General features: G+C 32.7%; 4 protein-coding genes across 6 annotated transcripts; 2 read left to right on the forward strand and 2 right to left on the reverse strand.

Moving 5' to 3' along the window:
- The first annotated feature begins 1,816 nt into the window (after nucleotides 1–1,816).
- LOC125831724 (uncharacterized protein At4g00950-like) lies at nucleotides 1,817–6,095 on the forward strand. Its single transcript, XM_049510910.1, has 2 exons — nucleotides 1,817–2,348; nucleotides 5,634–6,095. The coding sequence occupies exons 1-2, from the start codon at nucleotides 1,830–1,832 to the stop codon at nucleotides 5,730–5,732; spliced, it is 618 nt and encodes a 205-aa protein (XP_049366867.1). The 5' UTR covers nucleotides 1,817–1,829; the 3' UTR covers nucleotides 5,733–6,095.
- A 916-nt stretch (nucleotides 6,096–7,011) lies between these two features.
- LOC125831730 (uncharacterized) lies at nucleotides 7,012–10,374 on the reverse strand. Its single transcript, XM_049510917.1, has 3 exons — nucleotides 10,296–10,374; nucleotides 7,583–7,665; nucleotides 7,012–7,047 (listed from the first exon to the last, which is right to left on the reverse strand). Exons 1-3 carry the CDS (start codon nucleotides 10,372–10,374, stop codon nucleotides 7,012–7,014), a joined length of 198 nt encoding a protein of 65 aa, XP_049366874.1.
- A 5,782-nt stretch (nucleotides 10,375–16,156) lies between these two features.
- On the forward strand, nucleotides 16,157–19,251 carry LOC125831695 (laccase-6). Of its 2 annotated transcripts, XM_049510879.1 has the most exons (6): nucleotides 16,157–16,504; nucleotides 16,577–16,728; nucleotides 16,830–17,074; nucleotides 17,420–17,548; nucleotides 17,904–18,845; nucleotides 18,930–19,251. In XM_049510879.1, the coding sequence occupies exons 1-6, from the start codon at nucleotides 16,370–16,372 to the stop codon at nucleotides 19,058–19,060; spliced, it is 1,734 nt and encodes a 577-aa protein (XP_049366836.1). In that variant the 5' UTR covers nucleotides 16,157–16,369; the 3' UTR covers nucleotides 19,061–19,251. The 2 variants fall into 2 exon arrangements, with proteins under 2 accessions (XP_049366836.1, XP_049366835.1); XM_049510878.1 differs by having other exon boundaries at nucleotides 17,904–19,251.
- A 488-nt stretch (nucleotides 19,252–19,739) lies between these two features.
- On the reverse strand, nucleotides 19,740–22,750 carry LOC125831722 (pyridoxine/pyridoxamine 5'-phosphate oxidase 2). 2 transcript variants are annotated; one of them, XM_049510909.1, is made up of 8 exons: nucleotides 22,630–22,750; nucleotides 22,494–22,543; nucleotides 22,344–22,401; nucleotides 21,707–21,739; nucleotides 21,412–21,507; nucleotides 20,704–20,868; nucleotides 20,562–20,625; nucleotides 19,740–19,829 (listed from the first exon to the last, which is right to left on the reverse strand). In XM_049510909.1, exons 1-8 carry the CDS (start codon nucleotides 22,714–22,716, stop codon nucleotides 19,762–19,764), a joined length of 621 nt encoding a protein of 206 aa, XP_049366866.1. In that variant the 5' UTR covers nucleotides 22,717–22,750; the 3' UTR covers nucleotides 19,740–19,761. The 2 variants fall into 2 exon arrangements, with proteins under 2 accessions (XP_049366866.1, XP_049366865.1); XM_049510908.1 differs by having other exon boundaries at nucleotides 19,740–19,838.
- Between the last annotated feature and the right edge of the window lie 87 nt (nucleotides 22,751–22,837).

The raw sequence follows: 22,837 nt of genomic DNA on the forward strand, positions 1-22,837 counted from the left end.
ACATTCTCTTAGTAATCTGATTTCATTATTGAATATTTTCATATAAATCAAGAGGTATTTATAAATTAATTTGACTAACTTATAAACTTAATCAAACATTCTCTTAGTAATCTAATTTCATTATTGAATATTTTTTAATAAATGAAGATGTATTAATAAATTTATTCGGCCAACGTATTATAAACTTAGTCAAACATTCTGTTAATAATGTTAATTTATTATTAAATAAGTTTTAATAAATCAAATGTGTTATAAGTTAGTGACTTAATCAATCATCCTCTTAGTAACATCATTTTGTTACCAAATAATAAAAAAATCTTTATAAATTAATTTGACCGACACTTATAAATTTAATTAAACACGCACTAAGCAACTATCTTAGTAATAATTACTACTTATGTTGTTTTATTTCTTCCACATTAAAAAGTTGATTGGATTTAACAGGAGAGAACTTATCCCTATCATCATTTCATAATTCCAAAGTCAAACACATGCCTGCCCATGTAATAATTCTCAAAGTCATTTGTCTTTTTCTTTATTTTTTTTTCACCTCGATGTTCGAAACATATATTGAATATCTAACTAAATGTGGTCGGTGTTCGAAACCTATGTTGGATTTCTAACTAAATGTGAATCGTACACTATAGGGTCCATTCAAAAATGACGCTCACAATTTAAAAAAAATCATACCCAAAAGTCGAATCCAAATCTTGTAATTAAGGATAGAACAATCACACCACTATATATACCACATCCAATGTTGGTGTCTTTTGTCTTTTTCCTTACTATCCCTTATCCTTTCTTTTGTCCTAAAATAAGTATGGTTTAAAAATTTAAGACGAAGATAATACTCCCTCCGTCTCATTTTATGTGAGGTAGTTTGACTCAACAAGAAGTTTATAAAAGAAAGGAAGATTTTTAAAATTTGTGGTCTAAAATGAATGATAGAACTTTGTGTGGCTATAAATCATTTCATTAAGATTAAAATAAATATTTTAAAATTAAATTGTTACTTAATTCATTTGTTCACTTTTATTTATCTTCAATAAATTTTGTATACTTAATTATTTTTTATTCATATTTTACCATAATATCTATATTAATTGATACGTAATCTTAATAAACTTAAAAATTATTTTGGAATGAGTAATTAATACTAACGGTAAAACATAAAAGGAAAAAATTATCTTTCTCTTGAGTCTTCATATGCTAAAATAAATAAGTATGAATAAAAAAATATTTTTATTATACTAAACTAGTAAAGTAATCAAAAAGAGAATATCTTATATTTATTATTTATTTCATGAACATAAAATAAGCTAAAACAATACTTATTTTAAAACTCAATAAACTATAAGACACGCCCAAAAATAGATGTAAACCTTCTCCTTAACCACCAAATACAAATCCTTCAATTGACTTTCTCTAAGTTCATATGCTAAAATAATTAAGTACAAGTAAGAATTGATCAAAAAAGAGTTTGTTACATTTACTATGTTTTTCTCAGTGAAATGAGCTAAAACAATATTTATTTTAAAACCTCACAAATGATATATATATTTTGGTTGTCTACTCTATGTCCGGAGCTCATATTGAAGTCCTTACTAAATTTGAATATCACACTAGGGTGACGCTCCAAACAAAAAATTAATACCCACAACTTAAACTTGAAATCTCTAATTAAGAGGAACCAGTCTCGCCACTACAGCACAACCCACTTTCACAAATTATATAAAAACACCCAAAAATAGATGTAAACCTTCTCCTTACTACCCACCAATTGTCTCTTGTACTACATTCCCTCTTTCTCCACCACAAACAAAGGCCTCATGGAAGCATCCGACCCAAAGTCGAAGCCAGAACCGATTATACCGAAATTTCCTCTGTTTTCTCCTAAAAAAGAAATACCAAATATTACTTCCCCTGTTCATCACACCATAGCCGCCTCTGTTCCTTTTCAATGGGAAAAAGAACCAGGAAAACCAAACACCATTAATCTACCAATCAACAAACCAAAATCCTTAGAGCCACCACCAAGACTTTACTTAATAAACACACCATCACCCACCACTGTTCTTGATGGACCTTATTATAATAATAATAACAAGATTTCATCTTCTTCATTTCGATTCTTGAAAAATATCAGTAAAACACCAGAAACAGAGCAATTTGTGAAAAAGGGAAATTGGTGGCAGCGGAATGTTAAACGTAAGATTGGTAGTAATAATTCTTCTGTGTTTTTATCTTCAATGGATTCTACAGGTAAAAGTTGCAGTGCAAGAATGGGAAGTTTTAGAAGAAATGGAAGCTCTTCTAATCTCTATGCTACTAAGTCCAACATGATGTGGGTAAGTTTTGTATTTATCCTTCGTTATATTATCGGGTTAAATATATCTCTATCGTTATATTATTCAATTAAATTTACCCCATCTCTAACAAACTTTTAAAAATTAACTTCACTCTTGATAGTTAACAGAGTTCGTTTAGACTGACTTAAATAAAAAGTAGGGGAGGGCTACTTTTGATTTTTAATTTATTTTAAGTCATTAAAATTTATTGTAAGTTATTTTTAACTTTGTCAAACATTTTCTAATTTATTTTAAGTCATTTTTTGAATTATTTTAAGTTAGTATTTGTCAAACACTCTCATAAGTTAAAAATTAACTTAAAAATACGTTTGATCAACTTTTAAGCCTATCCAAACACCCTCTCAGTCATTATTTGATTGGAGATTTTAAATTGAAGAGGAAGAAGGTAAATTTGATCCTTTTCACTTATAGCTTAGCTTTACCAATATGGTATATTTAGTTTGATAGTATAATAATTGGAATATATTTTAGTCGATAGTATAATGGAGGGTAAACGTAGGTATATAAAAGTAAAAGAATAAATTTAACTTATGTTTTTCTTTTATATTAATATTAATGCTAAAGAAAAAATAACCCTTCTAATTTATATTTTGTTGGATAGAAAATAGTCTTTATCACTTTCTAGACCGTTTAAAATTGAAATTATTACTATCCTAATTGTTAGTTCCTTTTTTGGAAATTAATTTATATGATGCACTTCAATTGACTATGAAATTTACTAAGATAGATATAAAGAAATTGGTAAGAATTGAGGGAGGGAAGAATCAGAATTCTCAATTATCATTTTAAGAAAGACGTTTCTTTAAAATTTGTTTTCATCTTTAGTATGTTTATTTTCCACATTTGTAGAGAAAATAAAATTAGTCCATAAGATCATAATCTGCTCAATTTATAGTTTGGACTGATTATTGATCGACCCGTTTATCCAATCTATTAAATTTGGGTTCATATCAAACTCAAATTGATCAATGAAAAATCTTTGTTAAAATACTTTTTATTTGATATATTATATATCATTATAGTAAGAAAAAAATAATAAAGTATTAATAAAGTATTAAAAGAATATTAAAGAAAACAAATTGAGTAATTAAAATTTAGTAAGATGTGTTAAAGTTTTGACTTACTTTTTTGCCAATTTCAGTAACTTTTGGACAGGTCAATAACTCATCTATTAATAAATTAAACCTATTTGATATATCAAACTTACATTCAACCCGCTCATTTGCTGCATCTATCTATTGGTATGTTCATCTCTAAAGCTAGGACAATTTGTTCTTATCGATGTTATTTGACTTTTAAAATATGTGATTTAGGTATTTGTGTGATTTATACATCATCTCATTAATAATACATAAAATTTAAATTAATTTATATGTAAAAATAAAAATATATCATTCTTTTTCATACAAATTAAATAGTACATCATAAATTGGGATAAAACGTAAAGTAAGTATTTTTGTTATATTAGTGTAGTTTAACTTATGAGCAAGCAAATTACCCTATTTATAATGTTTCCAATTAATGATTATAAAATAGAATTATTTGCAATTATTGTATGAATGACCGAATCATCTCAATTATTTTTTTACTTATAATATATATAACTTAAACACAATATGATTAAGTGATTAATGGACGAAGTTGGTATAATTAGCACTTAAGGGTTTGATCTAATTTTTAAATGAAATGAGTGTGAACTTTAGAGACCCTTGAGTGTTAATTAATGAAATGAGTGTGAACTTTAGAGACCCTTGAGTGTTAATTATACCAAGGGACCGGTCGTCGGGATCGTGTTCTAATTTGGGTGTTAGGGTTGGGTCCTAAATCAATTATCAAAGTTAATTTTTGGGTCAGAAATTATTTTTGTAAAAATTAGTTTTTAGTTTAAGCCAAAAATAAAAGATAATTTTTGGAAAATGTTTTTCATTCACTAACCAAACATTAAAAAATATTTTCCAAAAAACACTTTCTACTCACCAATCAAATATGAAAAAATAAGTTAATTCACTTTTTTTCAGGAAAACATTTTCTTTCGTACCAAACACACCCCAAAGCTTGAATCGCAATAGAAATTAAAAGAAGAAAACAAAGATAAATAATTTCTCCTCATCTCAGCCTAAGACTTGATAAATAAAATTATCCAATACTAATAGTGAAAGGTAGCGGATACTTGATGAAATAATCGACGTGTGCATCATGAGAGTGGGACACTATCGTTATACAGAAAAAAAGGTGTGTAACTATAAGTTCTTGACTTCTTGTTACAAACTTTTAATTAATTGCGTACTCTTAATTTATAGTCTTCAAATAGCATATGCTAGGTTACGCTTTTTTAAACTAAAAGTTTTGATGGGTCAGTTTGATCCATAAATTTGTTCCGTCACTCTGTTCAATTTATGTGACACATTTTATTTTATTTTTAGTTTGTTACGAAAAAAGAATATTATCTTTAAGTATCTAGAAACAACTCAAATTTAAAATGTTCATTTTATGATAAATAATCTCAGGACTGTCTAATACCTCCAACCAAACACAGAATAAAATAGTCCCGCATTATATCCCTAAGATTATTATAAGTTATACCTCCAACCAAACGACTCCTAATTATTAAGAATCCTCTTTTCTTTCTTAAATTCCATGTCCTGTCGAAGATTACTACATAAATGAAACAATCATGTATCTATGACCTAACTGATCAAACTTTCAACAAATTTCACTTTGTTTCATAAATTTAAGCACATGGGACAAGACAACATAGTAATAGGGGCAGTTGTAATGAAGAAGACAGTCAATCTACTTACACTTCTAGATATAAAATGCTAAACATAACACATAAATATAACTATGTTAGGCAATTAAAAGCATAAATATGGTGGAAATGTAGGTGTTGCCCTCACCTATAGGGTGTGATCAATTTGCTATCCATAAAGGAAAGGGCATGGGCCTGTTTGATTTATGATATTTTGGGAACTTGTGTCACATTCAAGTAAGTGAAGATTTATATAGTCGATATTAATATAATTAGAATTAATGTGCAATTGTCTAGATGTTGGTGCGCATAGTTAATTGATACTTATGCCGATATAAATAGTAATGTTGGAGCAGTTAGATGTGCATTAAACTAGTAGGGCCAAACTAGAGTTTAGGTTATGAATTTGATCGAATTCAGTAGCTTTATTCCAAATTAGCATAATCGCGAGGACATGTGTAGAATTATTTGTCTTTGTTTTTAGTTTAACTTCATTCTTATTGATAAAATTACAGGCAAATATATATGAGGGTTTCAAGAAGGCCATACCATGGAAGAGCAACAAGTCAAAGAATTGTTCATCTTATAGCTTTCAACACCAGCAGTCAATTTAATCTTAATGGAGAATAGTTGGCTGTGGTTGGTCTAATACTACTGGAAAGTAGAAATCCTTGTTAAGAAAGGTTATTAATTTGTAATTATGTTTGGACATGAATTTTATTTGGAAAAGGAATAGAAGTTATGTATTCCTGGTTTGAAGTTGAAATGATGGGTCAAATTGACGTTGAATGCTTCTTCTTATAATGAAGTCGAGTTATGACATTGTAGATTAGGGCATCTTCATGCGTCAAAGATGTGAGTTTTAGTTTCAAGGTTTTTGAATCAGGTGTGTCTGAGTTACAATCTTATGTATGTAAGAGGGCTAAGCATATTCTAAAGTAATTAATATTCCTATAATGAGAGTCATTGTAGTGTACTATTGGAGTTAGTTCACTTCGATGTATGGGGGCCTGCCCCTACTCTTTCTTTATAGGGTTATAATGATTTTGTGACTATTTTGGATTCTTTCTCTCGTGTTACTACTGTTATCTTAAAATAGCTAAGGATATTGTTAGTTTTATCCTTTCTTTAAGATGACTCTTCAAAAGTCTTTATGGTGTGAAGCAATTTGCAAATAATATTTCGAGTTGAAGTTGAAATGATAGTAGATCTGCAAACAATATTTCGAAGTTAAAGTTGAAATAATGAATGTCAAGAGATGGAGTATTAGAGTAAAAAGACAATAGATAGTTAAGTGTAGGTAGCCGAGTGTTATAGTACTTTTATGTTGGAGAGACATCAGACATGGGGTGGTCTCCTCTTCACATCTTTTCCTTGGTAGTATTAGTTAGTATTCACATAGTATCTTTTTCTTCAATTTCGACATGTTGCTTCATTTGCTTTGTTCATCTTGCTATTTAGCTGTCGTTATTTTCCTTTCAAGACTCTTGCTTTGATTACACTTCTTTTGAGCCGAGGGTCTACTAGAAATAACCTCTCTAGTCTCTACCCCACGAATATAGAAGTAGGGTTTGTGTACATCCTACCTTCCCTATATTCCACTTGTGAGATTACACTAGGTATTGTTGTTAATGCAAAAGAGGAGAATGTATTTGCATGAACCAAATTCAGAGATCTAAATCCAAAGCAATTAAAATGATGAAAAGCCTGTTACATTGCATTTACTGGCTAATAAAATGAAGGCAATTTCTGAATTCAAACAGCTTCAATACAAAATCATTAATAGTTACACACAAATGAAGATCTTATTTTGTTTTCTGATCACAATGAACAAAAAAAGGGGTGTAAATAAGAGTACAATAGGCTTTTTAATGCGAAAACCTGACCGGGAGGTTACCCTTGTTTCTTCCCAGTTATACCAGTAACCACCTGCAAAACATGGGAAGGGAAGAGTATGTTCAAGTACAGAGTAGACACCTCGTCTTCTTCGGGCAGCTAAGGTATCTTTATAGTTCCAGACACAACGCTAAATAGATTGTGCATGTTTCATTTCATAGTCTTTCAAGTGTTTAATGCAGCTAGCTACACTAGCCAGTAGGACAAATTGAGGCGATGCAGAAATTGTGGGAATTGGTTGATTGACAAACAAAACCTACCAGTCCTAATAGTTCACAATTCGATTTTTTAAATTTAGAGTGGCACAAAGAGAAAACTGTAAAATGAAGGACATTGAAAGCCAGAATTAAAACTACTAAAGAGGTGATTTTTGGAGACCATCGGTAGTTATAGTATATAGAATAGCAAACCTGTTAGAAATTGGCGTACTGCATACAATATTACAACCATCATGCCTAACGAAGAGGGACATAAACCAGAAACCATATCTAGCCAGCTGAAAATGACAAGCAAACTGGGGAAAAGGGGGAAAAACAGGCACTTGAACTAGTAGGCATAGTTTACTCACATCACTTGGAGCAGGTAGAGGGACTTGCTTTGATGATTCAAAGGAATCAAGCATTGGCCTAACAAATGCAGGAAGGAAAAGGCCTGAAAGTGGGCAATACAAGAAATATAAGACCAATTATTTCACAAAGTCAAAGCAAACAGCAGGTGGAAAAGATAGCTCTTAAGTGGATCTCAAAGACAATAACTAAGTTGCACTCTACAATACCGAATTACGTTTCACCCATTCTATTTTTCAAAAAACATTTAAAATGTTTCACCCGTTCATCCATTCTATCATGCCTATATTGACCAATTTGAATAGGTCATTATCAACCAATCACTAAGCATGTTAGTCTCCAATGCGACAGGGTCATATGCATTGCCTACCTGGGAATGGATAACAGGGTGGTGTAAACCAAGATATTAATTAGAGACACAAAGCAATGTATCTTTTTTATAATTGTGGTATCTGGACCAGCTTGCGTGCACCTATAGACTAATTCCACCAGGTACCTGCTACCTCCATCAACACAGGTATCGGGTGGCTATCCACTGAGTGATAAATCTTCCGAATACAAATTTTATATGTAGTAAGTCAATGGAGCAAGGGTTAATTAGTAGAAACCACAAACTTATATGGACAAGGAATCTAAAGAAATCCAAGGCCGATAAAGAAAAAAATGAGTCACGTATGTTACAAAGCAATGAATCAGAACTCTCCAAAGCTTTCCATTTAAGGCTTGACGCCTTGACCTAATAGCATGTGCCACACAGGAAAATAATCAACTAAGCCCTACTAACACTAACAAGACCGAGGCTATCAAAGAGAGAAAAATCTGGAGTCTATTTTGTGTCAATATCCCTGTGAAAGAGGAGACGAGTGAAAGGAGAAACTTAATAGTTGCAGATATGTGCTTGTCCAATTTATTGTCATAGTAATACTGGCTTTTAAACCCACTGGTCAGCCAGATTTGGTAAGATCAAATCCAGCCTTAACAAAACCGATATTAACGCATCCATTGCACTTGATGCAAAATGTTTACTCGATGAATCCTTTCTATCATGAACTGGGAAGTCATTCAAATTCGATAAATATGAGACAAGATAATTCAAGTAACTACTGCTTCCCTCCCCACCCCGTCCCCCCAAATCCCTTTGCTGTCATAACACATGCAGAGAACCTCTTGATCTATAATTGGTCTTCTCTGTGAGTGTCTTATCATTTTTTTGTACAATTACACTTATACGTATAAATTAGATGCTAAAAAGAAGAAAATGTACACTGTTAATAACTAAGATAGATCAAGGCATACATTTTAATGTTCATGCCTCTCTAGACTCATACTCAATACTGAATAAAGTCGAGCTCAACCAAGTGAAGCCTAAGCCTTCAATTGCTCTTTGTTAACAATACAATTAGACTAGAGACAAGCCGAGCGCAATTCATCTAAACAAATTATAAGTCTAAATTCGAACTTAAATTTGATGTGCTTAGTTAAATATTGAACATAAACTAGAACTTCCAGAGCAAAACTAAAAGAATAAATTAGCAATACCTACATTCCATTATATTTTGATTATCAACTTATTTTAATGACATTTCACATCACACATAAAATAGTCTTAAGTTGCAATGTGACTAAAATTCAATTATATTGAAAAAAGAAGTATAAAGTTACAATTTTACTAACCCCGTCCATTCCAGTTTACCTGGCAGCATTTCCGTTTTAGACAGCTTTCTAAATTTGGAAACAATTTAACTTGAACTTCCCATTTTTCTTTAATGATATACTTTTATACTACAACTACATACCCACTGAAATCCCACAAGGGGTATGTTTAAAAAGTCTTATTAGGTACACAAATATACGACTTGGCACACCCATTAGTTCCAAAACAACTCCTCTTCCTCAAACTCCATACCAGATCAAAACTTGGCACGTAAATTGAAATGGAGGGAATAGTAATTATGTAATTTTAAAATTAAGATATTATTCCCTCAATTCATTTTTACTTGTCACTGTTTGACTTGACATATCTATTAAGAAAATAATTATTTTTTTTATGACAAGGGAAACCCGCTACCCTTTGGGTGCGCACAGGGTAAAAACCCCCGCTCCTATGCAATAGCTCACAAACCACATATGAGAGGTAACCCGCACTAGACAAGCCCAGTGCGACGAGCTCGACCCAGAAGGCAAACCCCCTGCTTTCGCTGGCAAGGGGTTTCGAACTTGAGACCTCCAACATGAAAATCCCAAGCCCAAACCACTGGGCCATCCCGAAGGGTAAAACAAATAGGAAAGATTGTTATAGGTATTTACTAAACTATCCCTTATTAAATGATGTCTTGGAAAATGATTTGGAAAAAAATTATTGTCTATGTCAAAAGTGACAAGTAAAAATGAACGAGGGAACACTATTATACTTATTAATAATTGAGCTTAATGGATGAATTTTAATTCTTAAAGTAATATTACGAGACTCAACCGAGTGAGTTAAGTCACGCTTCTATTGAGAACAACAACTGCAAAAACCACAATTCCTTTAAGGATCAATAGAAGAATTTTATTTTCCATAGCAGTGAATAAAAAGTAATTCAGTCAGACAATTAAGAAGGACAATCAATTTAACTAAAGTTGAGGATTCATTAGCTAAATTAAGCAGATAATTGAGATTCTTCTTCTAAATCGAAGAGCAAAATTAAGTAACAGATTTGAGAAGGAAAATACCAAAACCAGCGATTAGACATGAAGCAGCCACTACAGGCTCTTGTACTACGAACATTTTCAATCTCTCCATTACCGCCATCTTTCTTCTTCTGGATTTAATGTCTCAATATTTTGGGTTTGCCCCTTTAGTGATCTAATACAATGACCCGGCCCATAATGTTTAAGATTGGCCCATAATCTTTTTTCATCTTTTGTTTTGACCGTGCAAAGCGTCGTTAAATTCACTAATATGTGACTAAAGTTTATTCATTTATAGATCGAAATATATAAATGCAGGATTCATTTATATATCGAAATATGCAAATAGATCGAAATATACAAATGCAAGACCCATTTGTATACCGAAATATACAAATAGACTCAAATACATTTTTTTTTTTATGTATATGTATACCAAAATATACAGATTAATAGTCATAGCAAACATAAAGTTTGTTATGGAGCACAATTATACAAACTACAACTGTAGCATACAAATATGATTTTTATGTTTGCTAAACCTAAAATTTACTCAATTATTTATGTTAAAGAATTATATCATAACAAAAGTAATTCCATTTTTCTATTTGGTGATTATATATGAATCGCCAAATGTAAATATTGAAACAATAAATTTATGATGCAATCATAGTTCATAAACGTGTGGTAATTACCAAGTAATGAATTATTTCCTAAAAAACATATCTCCTTCGTAAAATTCATCAATTTAAAAAAAAAAAAAAAAATCATCAATTCGCGATTACTACGTACTCAACTAATGTACACCATGTAAGACCTATTAAACGGGACACATTCTTTATCCATAGTTTTTTCCCATTTCCAAAGGGGAAAATTCAAGACTTTTTGTTTAGAAAGAAAGATTCAATCCATCCCACCATATTATATTATTTGGTGGACGATCGTTTGGATCTTTCTTTCCATCTAAAAAAAGTAATACTTTGTTTTTAATTAAAATTTAACCTATAGTACTACTAAAAGTACTAATTTGCCATGTCGCAGCAAAATTGCAGCTTCGTTTCATGCGATAAATTGGACAAAATGGCTAACAGAATTGGGACAAGTTTGGCATCGGCCTTCTTTGCGTCCCTCGAACGATGCTCGTGCATCACCATTAGTACCTTCCACGACGACGACGACGATGAAGAAGGGAAAAATCGACCTCTTTTATTCACAAAGCATGCTTCGTTTACCCAATCTAAGCTTTCGTCTTCTTGATTTGATTTATGAAGACGTGTAGATATCTATATGCATGCGTAAAGCTGCTAGAAAGATATGGAGTATATGGTTGTAGATCGGGAAAAGGTTCAAATTTGTTTGTTATGATCGATGAAATTGCTCAATTTTGTACTTGGTGATTTATATACTTTTGGTCATTTCATACGTTGTTAACAAATTGTCTCGTATTTATTCTTGTCATGCTCCAGTGTGGAATATGATGAGTTCCACGTGTTAAAATTCTTTGAGAGAGAAAAAAAATATATATCTTGAACAAATTTAACACTTTACCCTAATGAATTGGAAAGATGGAAAAGATTTGTTCAGCTATTGTTTTTTCTCCTAAAAGTAAATAATAATGTGATATTTCTAATAACTTGAACTTTTAAGATGAGACGGTGATACACTTTAACACTATGAACCACTGGCCTGACCAGGGGTGGACCTACAGTGGTTCAAGTGGGTTCATATGAACCCACTTCGTTGAAAAATAACACTTATATATATGTATATTTAATCAGTTTTAAAAATTTTATATGTATATATTAAATTTTGAACCCACTAACACAAGTTTGAAGCTTAGCAGAGTGGTGAGGGGGTTCAATTTTCCCAGCCAACTCGGGATTGAATCCCCATTGCCACATTTTAGTTTTAATTCGTTTTTTTGATATATAAAATGTTCACACACAATTTTGTCCTCTATGTAGGTGTAACTTTTGTCCTTTTAATTACTTAGAAACTATAAAAAGTAGAACAACTTTTTACTTTTACAATTAAAAGTCCAATAGTCAACAACTTTTGTCCTTTTTGTTTTTAATTTTTTTTTTTTTTAAAAAAACTCAACTAAAAAGGCACTAATCCCTATTATTCTCAATTCTAAAACCCCCTTTGTATTCTTCTTTGTTGAAATCTTCTTGAACCTCTCTTACTTTTCCCCCCAAATTTTTGAGCATATTTTTTTATTGAAGGAAAAAAACTTTCCCCGTCTCTCAAATCTCACATCAATAGTCAATATCCATCAAGTATGTTTTTTGCTCTTGATTCTAGTCTTTATATATACATATATGTTTATTGTGGTTATTTTTTATTTCTTCAACTAAAATATCCCTTATCATTCTAAAATCAACAAAAATTACAAATAATATTAGGTATATTTCTATGTATTCAATTCTGAAATTAAGATTATAATTATTTTGTTTAATATTTTGTTTTTATTTGTTAAATGTTGAATGAAGAGAAATCATTCATAATATTCTTTTATCTTCTTAGTTTATATTGAAGCCTAGTTTTCGTCCATCTTGTTATTTACCGTCTCATTCATAAGTCAATGTAATTTTTTTTCAAATGTATTAACATTGTTTAGTATAGTCAGATATGTATGCTGTTAGCCTCATAAAAATTACAAATAATATTAGGTATATTTTTTAATCTTGAACCCACTTCGTGAAAATTCTGGGTCCGCCACTGGGCCTGACTAATCAAATTGACGTCGTGGAAGCCCATTAACAAAGAAACACTTAGTATTAGGATTTTTTTTTTTAATTTCAAGACACGATTTCATAACTTTTGGTTAAAAATGAAGAAATCTCATTGGTCCCAATTTGCAGATGAATCTTCTCTTTAAGTAAGGACGGAGGTAGAAAGTTATGTACAGCTTCAGTCGAACTTAGTAACTTTAATTTCAATCCTATATTTATATCAATAAATTTACAAAACATGTACAATAATTAAATCTGATGCACGATGTTCATAACTTCTTCTATATATTATGTTGCAACTCTTTTCATCTTATCAAAAGTAGAATTGTAAGAGACAAGTTTAAACAGTGAGATTAATTAAGAGGTTGTGAAATTAATTAGTAAGTTGAGTGACCTTTTAAGTTACTAATACGTATGCCTGTCAAGCAATTGTGGATGAGTTATAAGAATGGCTTTGGAGGTAGCTATACGGTGATTTACAAGAATGACTTTAGAATGAAGGTCTCGAACCTGAAATCCGTCTATCTTATGGATAAAACTTTAAGTTTAACAAGTTTTACCTTGTGTGTTTTTTATTTTTTACCTTAAAGGTTTGTGCGTAGGACAAGTGATATTCAAAAGCTAAAAGACACCCACTTTTAAGGTCATTGGGTGTAATTTTTTTGTTGGAGGTGAGTGGTCTTAAACTATTTTCCTGACTAGCTCAATCGATATCAAAATTTTAAAACTTTTTTAACCTTGAAGACTTTCCCGTAGGACAAGCAAAGTAAAAAATTCAAGATCATCCATTTTCCTTCCGAGATTATTAGCTAAGTGTAGTTTCCTGCACCCCGAGTGTCTAGTTGTTGACAATACGTGATATCTAGGGCTTGCTTGCTCATACTTGGCAATTATTTTGAATAGGGAAACTTACATAAATCTTACTAATTTAGGAGCTAATTACTTAGATACATACTAGTTTGCAATACTATGAATCTTATCAGATTTTGATGCGTCCAGGTACATGTATATCTCGAGATACATGGAGTCAAAATTAGGTGTAATTTGTTCTCAATACACTATATCAAAGTGAAAATGCATGTATATGATATACATAACAAATCTCTTTTGCCTCTCTCCCATCTCGCTCGCTACTCTCCAGTGTATATGGTATCCCAGACACACGTGAATCACACCAGATACATATATCTAGTGTAATTCACATGTATCTAAGATATATGACTATCTCGCTCGCCCCCCTCCCCCATCTCACTCGTTTCTCTCTTTATTTTAGTGTATCTGGTAGCAAAAATATATGTATATAAGTGTATATTAGCGTCCTCAATATAAGATAGGAAACTCCTAATTAATGGTAATATACATAATTATTTGAAAATATAGGTAGAATTAGTATACGTATTTAATAAGGTAGTTTTGCCTTTGAATAAAGTGCACAAATGACCCTACTATTTAAAACATAGTCAAACTTTATAAAGTACTTAATATTTAATCGTCTTGGAACAAACTTAAAACCTCAGGACAACTTTCAAAATCAAAGGTTTTTTTTTAATGCAATTCAAACTTCAGACTTTCGAAAGAGGTTAGGCTTGAAACTTCAAACCTTCAAGTGGAACAACAAGCAACGTCGATATATAAGAAAGATCTCGAGTTTGCCCCTCTAGCTAAACCTTTACAGGCTTGTTTGATTGAGGAACAAGTTATTCCAAGATTAATTTACCTCGAGATTAGTTATTCCACGAATGTTACTCCACCTTCAATATGGGACTAGTTATCCCTTATACCAAACGAGTCCTATGTACATTTTAAAAGCTACATGTATCTAAAAGCAACTACACAATATTATTTCTATAATTATTTTTCCTTATGATTTTTTATGAATATTTTTCCCCTTAAAATGAAAGAGATGCAATTGTCTGACTAATTACTTTAAAGAGATCAAGTAACAAAACTTTATGAAGATTTGGGAAAATATATAGTTGTAGAAGAGAGGATTTAATTTAGGGCCCTCAGGCGTGCACAAATTGCTTATGATTTTGAGTGATAAAAAATGTCTACAAAAGGCCACACTCAAATCTTTTATAATTCCCTTTTAGTTGCCCCTAATCATCTTGTCATCTCACGTGTTGCCAAATTTCATCTTCTTTGAACACCATTTTGAGTCGAGGATTTATCGAAAACATTCTACAAGGTAGGGGTGAGGTATGCGTGTGTACACACTACCCTCATTCGAACGCACCTATGAAATTAAACAAAGTTTGTAAATGTTGTTTAAACGCCTCTCAACCATACACACACAACCACACTCCAACCATCAGAGGCCGGATCAAAATTTGGAACTTTAGGAATATGAGTTCTGAATTTTATCATAACTCGTTTGATTTATTGGGTTCGAAGCCAATTTTTGTTGCACTTATTTAATGATGTTCCTAACACATATATAGGATCTGAGTCAAAGCTACTTGACTACCACTTTACATTGGCCCTACTACTCATCAAACATATATAGAGGAATTCATACAATTGAGTCAAATTGGGGTCAAGGCATGATCATATATACAGCTCTATTTGTCTAGCTTTACATACAAAACTTAGTCGAAGTTTTTTATCTTTTTTCTTTTTCTTCCTTGTTCAACTTGTTGCACATTTCATTGTTGATTGTATACAGTAGCCAAGACCCAATGTTTTTGTCAATTATGGCCAATACAGAAATATGAAGGTTTAAATATACAAAGAAGCAATAAGATTCAGCATCTACGATATGTACATTAAAAATAAATTTGGCCTCGTCTTACATATACCTATACTTTTTTTCTCACGAATGGTATTCAGATGAACCCCTTGCATCCCTACCTACGCCCCTGTTTAGTGAGTGATTATACAACGAGGGGCGGGTTATAATAAACATGTCATGCAAGTAAAGTGTGAACGTACGGGGAGTATGCTGCAGAAGTAAGGCAATAGTAAGTTGAGGAACAAGTAGCCTTCCCTACTCAAAAGAGCAGGTTTGCATTGCAAGCAAAACTCCACTTCCTCAGTCATAATATATATGTATATATAGTGCTCGTTCATAATCTATTTTAACTTTTATGTACTCATATGTTACCAATTAAGCAAAAATGTTGTATGGTCAGGGACTATAATGAGTTAGCTACACATTTTATTAAAAAAAAAAAAAAAAACTTGCTCACCAGTGAGCATAATATATATGAATAAAGATTTCCCCAACAACTTATTATTACAAAACCATGTGAGAGGAATCATGGAAGCTATCAAATATAAACACATCTAGCCAACATCTTATAATTTCTCTTCCTTGTATATATTCATCAAGCCTTTAGTCTTATAACATGTCAATCTCCTTTTATTCTCCTAACTCTCAACATGAAAAACTTGCTCACTACTTTGTTTATTTACTTCTTATTTATCTTGTTTCTCTGCAATAACCACAGCAAATATGTTGTGAGTTTTAGACCACAACGGCGAGGAGGCAGATCAACAAGATTCTATGATTTCAAGGTTTAGTTTCTTCTCATCATACTTTTGTTAAACAAGTGGTATTTACTACTCAATTCTTCTTTTTCCTTTCAGGTGCAAACTACTAGTATAACTAAGTTATGTAACACTAAAGACATTCCAACCATCAATGGAATGTATCCAGGTCCAGTTGTTTATGCTCAAGAAGACGATAAAGTTATCGTCAGAGTTACCAATGAATCCCCATACAATATCACAATCCACTGGTAACTGATACTAAATAAAATCTCAATTCTCTTCCCTTTCTTTTCTCATTTTCACATATTATGGAAAATTAAGCTTACCTGGGCTTTCAAGATTTCTTCAGGCATGGCATCCGTCAGAGGCTATCGTGTTGGTCTGATGGCCCTTCTTACATTACACAATGCCCCATACAAACTGGACAAAACTTCACTTATGAGTTCACTCTGGCACAACAGAAGGGCACATTTTTCTGGCACGCTCATGTTTCGTGGCTTCGAGCCACTGTTTATGGTGCCATTGTTGTTTACCCTAAGAATGGTGTTCCTTACCCTTTCAAGTTCCCATATGAAGAGCATATTATTATTTTAGGTATGTTGATTCAACATAGTTATCTTTCTTTTTGAGAAGAATATAAGTTCTATGTGCTAAAGTGTAAAAAAATAACTCTATTTAAGGGATGTTGATTGATCACCTAGTATAAATAGTAAACAACTTGCTATAACAGATAAAACTACACCATTAGTGTAAACAATATTCTTTACACTACTGATGCATATAACTTGAACACTTTTCAGAATAAGAATGTTATTAAGAAATTTTCTCAAAAACTAATCTGAAAACAATCTTATTTCTGAAGAGTGTCTCAAAAGATTTAACTTATATACACCGACTTTCTAAAAGCATTTGCTATTCTCAAACTTATGAGTTTTACAGGAGAGTTTTGGATGAAGGACATGGTGCAAATTGAGCAGGCAGTTTTAGCTGGTGGCGGAGCCCCACCACTGGCTGATGCTTTTACCATCAATGGCCAACCCGGCCCTAATTATAATTGCTCTACTGATGGTAATTTTTTACATTCATTATGCAACTTTTTACTTCCAACTTTTAAATCCAAAAACAGGGAAAAATGACAAAATTTGCATCATTACTTGTCATATTTGTTACTCCTTCCATCTCAGTGATGCGACTTGACACGGACTTTTAGAAAGAAGGAAGACTTTTAAGACTTCTTGTCCAAAACATGCGATAGATATAATGGATAAAATGAGAAGTTTCAAGTTAAATTGTTTCTAAGTATAGAAATGTATCATTCTTTTTTAAATAAAACCAAAAGAGAAAGTGCATCACATAAACTGGGAGACAAGGAGTACTTTTTAACTGTTTCTGTTAGCTAAAAAGTGTCAGTGATTTGTTTCAGATATTTTTAAAATAGATGTGGTTCCAGGGAAGACATACTTGTTAAGGTTAATCAATGCAGCTTTGAACCAGGAGCATTTCTTTGCCATTGCAAATCACAGATTGACAATTGTTGAAGTTGATGCAGAGTACACAAAGCCATTGACCACGGACCGAGTCATGCTCGGGCCGGGGCAAACCCTAATCGTCTTAGTCACAGCAGATAAACCTATAGCAAGATATTCAATGGCCATGGGACCTTATCAATCTGCTAAGAATGTCTCATTTCAAAATATAACAGCAATAGCTTACTTCCAGTATTTTGGTGCCACAGCAAATGGTTTAAGTTTACCTGCAGCTTTACCACATTTTGATGACAATCTTGCCGCTAAGACAGTCATGGACGGGCTTAGAAGTCTTAATCCTGTTACTGTTCCTAAAGATATTGACAGAAACCTATTCGTTACAATTGGACTAAACGTGCAAAAATGTCGGTCCAAGAATCCCCAAAAAGATTGTCAAGCTAAAGGTGGTGGAGTCATGGCTGCTTCCATGAATAACATCAGCTTTAGTAAACCTAACATCTCAATTTTGGAAGCTTACTACAAGAACATCAGTGGGTACTTCACTCAAGATTTTCCTGGGGTACCCCTGAAGTTTTATGATTTTGTGAATGGGGCACCTAATAACCCTCCTAATGACACAAACTCACTGAATGGAACTAGGACCTATGTCCTTGACTATGGGACCAAGGTTCAACTGATCCTACAGGACACCAGCACCGTCTCCACGGAGAACCACCCTATTCATCTTCATGGCTACAGCTTTTATGTTGTGGGTTATGGCACCGGAAACTATGATCCAGATACAGCCAACTTCAATCTGGTGGATCCACCATATATGAACACAATTGGAGTTCCAGTAGGTGGATGGGCTGCCATTCGATTCGTTGCTGACAATCCAGGTAATAAATTAGAAACTAAATTTCATCTCATAATTATTACAGTCCGTTGTACTAAACTCACAGATGGACCATTTTCATGCACAGGGGCATGGTTTATGCACTGTCATTTGGAGATACATTTATCTTGGGGCTTATCGGTGGTGCTCATTGTGAAGAATGGGGAAGGGCCATTAGAAAGACTTCCTCATCCCCCAAAAGACTTGCCCAGATGCTAGATATATGTGGTGTTTATTAGGGTGGAGGTTGATAACAACAAACCTGGAAAGTTTATATGTTTCCAATTGGAGATTCTTTGACCCACCAAGTGTGCAATAGCTGATACACTGATTTTCTTTATTCAAAGAATTGGCAATTGTTGACATTTATAAATTTGTGTAATAGAATCGGAACTTGTCTCTCATGTTCATTCGTTTGTCTTTTGCATCATGACAAAGCTTCCTTTACACGGCACACAAACATATGCAGGTAGGTAGGGTTTTGGCTATAGGAAATTGGAAAATGATTGATCACTAATAAGAAATATAATAAAAAGTTAAATGGTAAGAGTGGGAACCAAGAAGCTGTCTGGTAGTCCCATTTTCTCTTATAAGCTTACTAAGAACAAAAACCAGTAACTTCAAACATGCCTTTAGGCAGTAGATAACTAACTAATTACCTAAATAACACAGCTTTAACATTTCCTTCAAGTACAACTGACAAGTGCTTAGCACAAGCGTTTTGGTCATTCAAATTGTCACAATATTTCAACCATAAACTTTGTCAATTTATAGATTGATAAATCACAACTCACTAGATAGAAATGAAGGGAATTGGAGAAATTTGAAAGCTACCAGTGTTCTCCGAATAAAATGTTCTGAAAGGTGGGTGGCTTCCAGCAAGTGACAAAGAATAGCAACCACAAACAGAAACTGAAGCATTAGAGGTTAGGTAGAGGTACCTTAGTACGCATGTGCTTCAAATTCAGCTGATTTCTTTCATCAGGAACTGTGAAATCTAACAAATCCAATTTTAATTCACAATAGAAATAATTATATATCATAATCGAACAACTCAACAAAGACCCCTCAGTACAAGGATAGAAGTGTCTATAAACTTGATCAACTCCATAACTTGCAAGGCTAGGCACAATTAACTCTCAATCACACAGTCTTGGCAGAAAATTAAACTAACCGAAAAACAATAGAAATAGGCCCTTTCATCTAGCATGCCCTTCCTTGGGGATGCTTCTTGCTCAAATGAGTATTCCACAATCTCATTAAACAAAGTAACAGCCCTTTTTCAGCCTCTGATTGGAATAATTTGAAATACTCATTCGGGCAAGAAGCTTTGCAAGGAAGGCTGACCTACTTCATGAGGTGTCTCAGAAGCAATATCATGGTTCAAACATAGATCATCATAGCACAGATCAGAAGTAGAGCGTACTATGAGAAGAATAGCAGAGGTCTTTGGTAGCCAGGTATGTAAAACCATGACTAATACAACATATAGAGTTTTCCTATCTCTCATAATTCTGACATCAAATTTCTATATTAATGTAATGGAGCATATGAAACAATTTAGTTTATTCAGTCAGAGAACAATGTTCCTTCCAAAATTATCTCAATAATACTAAAAAGATTCATTTCAGTGCATATACCAATAGTCTATTGGGATAATCTGTGGGATGACAAATTGAATATCATGGGTTGACTTTGTTTTGTGTCCAGAAGTTCTCACCATTGACACTACGTGCAGTAGTAAATGCTAGCCTCTCATTTCTCTTCAAGTTCAGATAATCAACCTGTAAGTAACACAAATAGAGGAAAGTTACAGATGCACCTTCTTCGTGAGAGTTACATGACCAGGGAAAAACTCAGACCTGCTCAGGGTCCAGAAGTAGAAGGCAGAATGCATCGACTGGACCAGCAGACGAATCTAGCGAATCGTTCAATGGTTGTTCATCTAGAGAAGGAAGCCCTGGAGTAGGCCCCAAATATTGTAGTCTTGATCTCACAGAACCAGCAAACCAAGCTGCCTCTCTTTGCTGAATATCATCAGAATATGCAGAAGAAAATATATTATTTACCAAGAAAAAAAAATTGAGGCAGTAAGTTTAATTACTGCATCAAGTTGATGAAGTAGATCTCTATATAATAGAGATTAACAGTTCAACACTACACATAGTCACATAGTGTGATAAAGAATATCAATATCTTACATAATTCAAGGTACCTAGAGCAGAAGTATGCAAGCAATATAATTTTATTGAAAGAACCACCACTGTTTCACTATGAAATATTTGCAAAAAAATGCTCTTAAGTACACTACAATCAGAAATGCATGGTACTGAAACACAGCAAAGTGCTGAATACAGAAAGTTTCTGAATGAATTGTTGCTTTGCAGCTGGAGCTTTTAACACATCTTAAAATAAACGAGTGACAGTTAATTCTAGATAGAGGCATGTGCTCTGAAACTGGAGCTGATTGCAAGTCTTAGATTTATTACTAATAGAACAAAATAAAATCACAAATTATCACATGTATAGGTAAAAACAACATGAAATAGTAAAGATTCTTCTGGAATTACCTTAAGTTTATCTGGGTCAGAGTTTGATGCATCAATCATATCGACTCTTCCATGAATTCTGAATTGTTCCCAAGTTTCAGTGAAATACCAGCACACCTGAATCATTACCAGATTTGTTCAAACAGCATTGGATTAATTACAGAATGTTTCACATTTTGCAAAAAGTCGGACGGGAAGCAACTCTATTGTGCATTTACACATTAAACACTAAGGCCCAATTCAGAAGCCATGAAAAAGAAATGAGACAAATCATTTATACTCTCTAGCAATAATGAATTAACAAAGTATCAAATACCTCTGCAAATGGGCAATGCTTAAGATCTTCAATCTGCACTGATTCAAGTAAACCGTCATCAGTTCTAAGCACAATACACAACTTAAATGGCAACAACAACAATAACATGTCCAATGTAATCCCACTAGAAGAGCCTAAAAAGAGTTGTGCATGCATAGTCTTACCCCTACCTTGTGAAGATAGAGAGACTATTTCTAATAGACCCTCGGCTCAAGTAAAGCATATCAAAGTAAAGTATGTAAAGAAAATACAGTAGCGAAGAAGCATAATACTCAAAACAAAATAAAAAAATATGATAACCAAAGCAAAGGAAACAATAATTAATAATAGAATCGAAGAAAAAGATATTAGGAGAGTAATATAACAATACTGATAAAGGATAACAACTTGAATTCCCTTTATGAAAATTCTGGCTCCACCACTACTACCATCATACTAGAAATTCTAAATAGTTTAAGATATGAATTATTTTCTTCTTTTCTTTTTTAGATGTTTTTTACTTCCTTGGTGACTCGAAAGGAGGGTGTTTACCATCCGAGCAACTCATATGAATACTTGAAAGTTGCAGAACTTTATTAAAACAAAAGGGTATCAACAGTTTTTTAACAAAAAGCAGTCAATTTCCAAAATTACAGACCTTGCAGCTTCGTGAGTCAGTATTAATTTGAATCTTATCAGTACCATCTTGAAACCCTCTACAGAAAAAGAAAAGAAGATAAATTACACACAATGAAAATGAAGAAATCAGTGAATTAAACATATATAAGTTTAAGGGGTGAAAGCAGACCTGAAAACGACAGTTCGATTAGAGGGTCTTCCATTGGATCCAACAGTTGCCTAATGCAAGAAGCAAAAGTAAATCATAAAAAACTGATTCAACAACAAAAATTAGAATGAAGAGGAAGAAATGCAGGAATTTGTACGAGCTGAAAGTAGGTTGAATGCTTAAGATGGGAATTAGTGTTGATGGAGTTGAGAAGAAGCTGCTTCCATGGAGCTGAGCTACTCATTTTCGGCAATTTTCCCAAATTATTGGAACAATTTTTGCCTTGTAATGAGCAAATACAGAAACTAACTCCATAGAAATAGTTCCAATTTCACTCTACCAATCAAGGTAAATTATCAAGAAGG

Source organism: Solanum verrucosum, unplaced genomic scaffold, assembly GCF_900185275.1.
Source record: "Solanum verrucosum unplaced genomic scaffold, falcon-dt-bn FXZP01000049.1, whole genome shotgun sequence".
NCBI lineage: Eukaryota > Viridiplantae > Streptophyta > Magnoliopsida > Solanales > Solanaceae > Solanum > Solanum verrucosum.

Coding starts and splice junctions, on each gene's coding strand:
- LOC125831730 (XM_049510917.1), bottom strand. CDS start 10,374: ATGGCGGTAATGGAGAGATTGAAAATGTTCGTAGTACAAGAGCCTGTA. Junction 7,666..10,295: donor ATGTCTAATCGCTGGTTTTG/GTATTTTCCTTC, acceptor GCCCACTTTCAG/GCCTTTTCCTTCCTGCATTT. Junction 7,048..7,582: donor CTCTACCTGCTCCAAGTGAT/GTGAGTAAACTA, acceptor CATGTTTTGCAG/GTGGTTACTGGTATAACTGG.
- LOC125831722 (XM_049510908.1), bottom strand. CDS start 22,716: ATGAGTAGCTCAGCTCCATGGAAGCAGCTTCTTCTCAACTCCATCAAC. Junction 20,626..20,703: donor TACTTCTGGACCCTGAGCAG/GTCTGAGTTTTT, acceptor TGTTACTTACAG/GTTGATTATCTGAACTTGAA. Junction 19,839..20,561: donor TACTGCACGTAGTGTCAATG/GTGAGAACTTCT, acceptor TGGATTTGTTAG/ATTTCACAGTTCCTGATGAA.
- LOC125831724 (XM_049510910.1), top strand. CDS start 1,830: ATGGAAGCATCCGACCCAAAGTCGAAGCCAGAACCGATTATACCGAAA. Junction 2,349..5,633: donor CTAAGTCCAACATGATGTGG/GTAAGTTTTGTA, acceptor ATAAAATTACAG/GCAAATATATATGAGGGTTT.
- LOC125831695 (XM_049510878.1), top strand. CDS start 16,370: ATGAAAAACTTGCTCACTACTTTGTTTATTTACTTCTTATTTATCTTG. Junction 16,505..16,576: donor CAAGATTCTATGATTTCAAG/GTTTAGTTTCTT, acceptor TTTTCCTTTCAG/GTGCAAACTACTAGTATAAC. Junction 17,549..17,903: donor TTATAATTGCTCTACTGATG/GTAATTTTTTAC, acceptor GATTTGTTTCAG/ATATTTTTAAAATAGATGTG.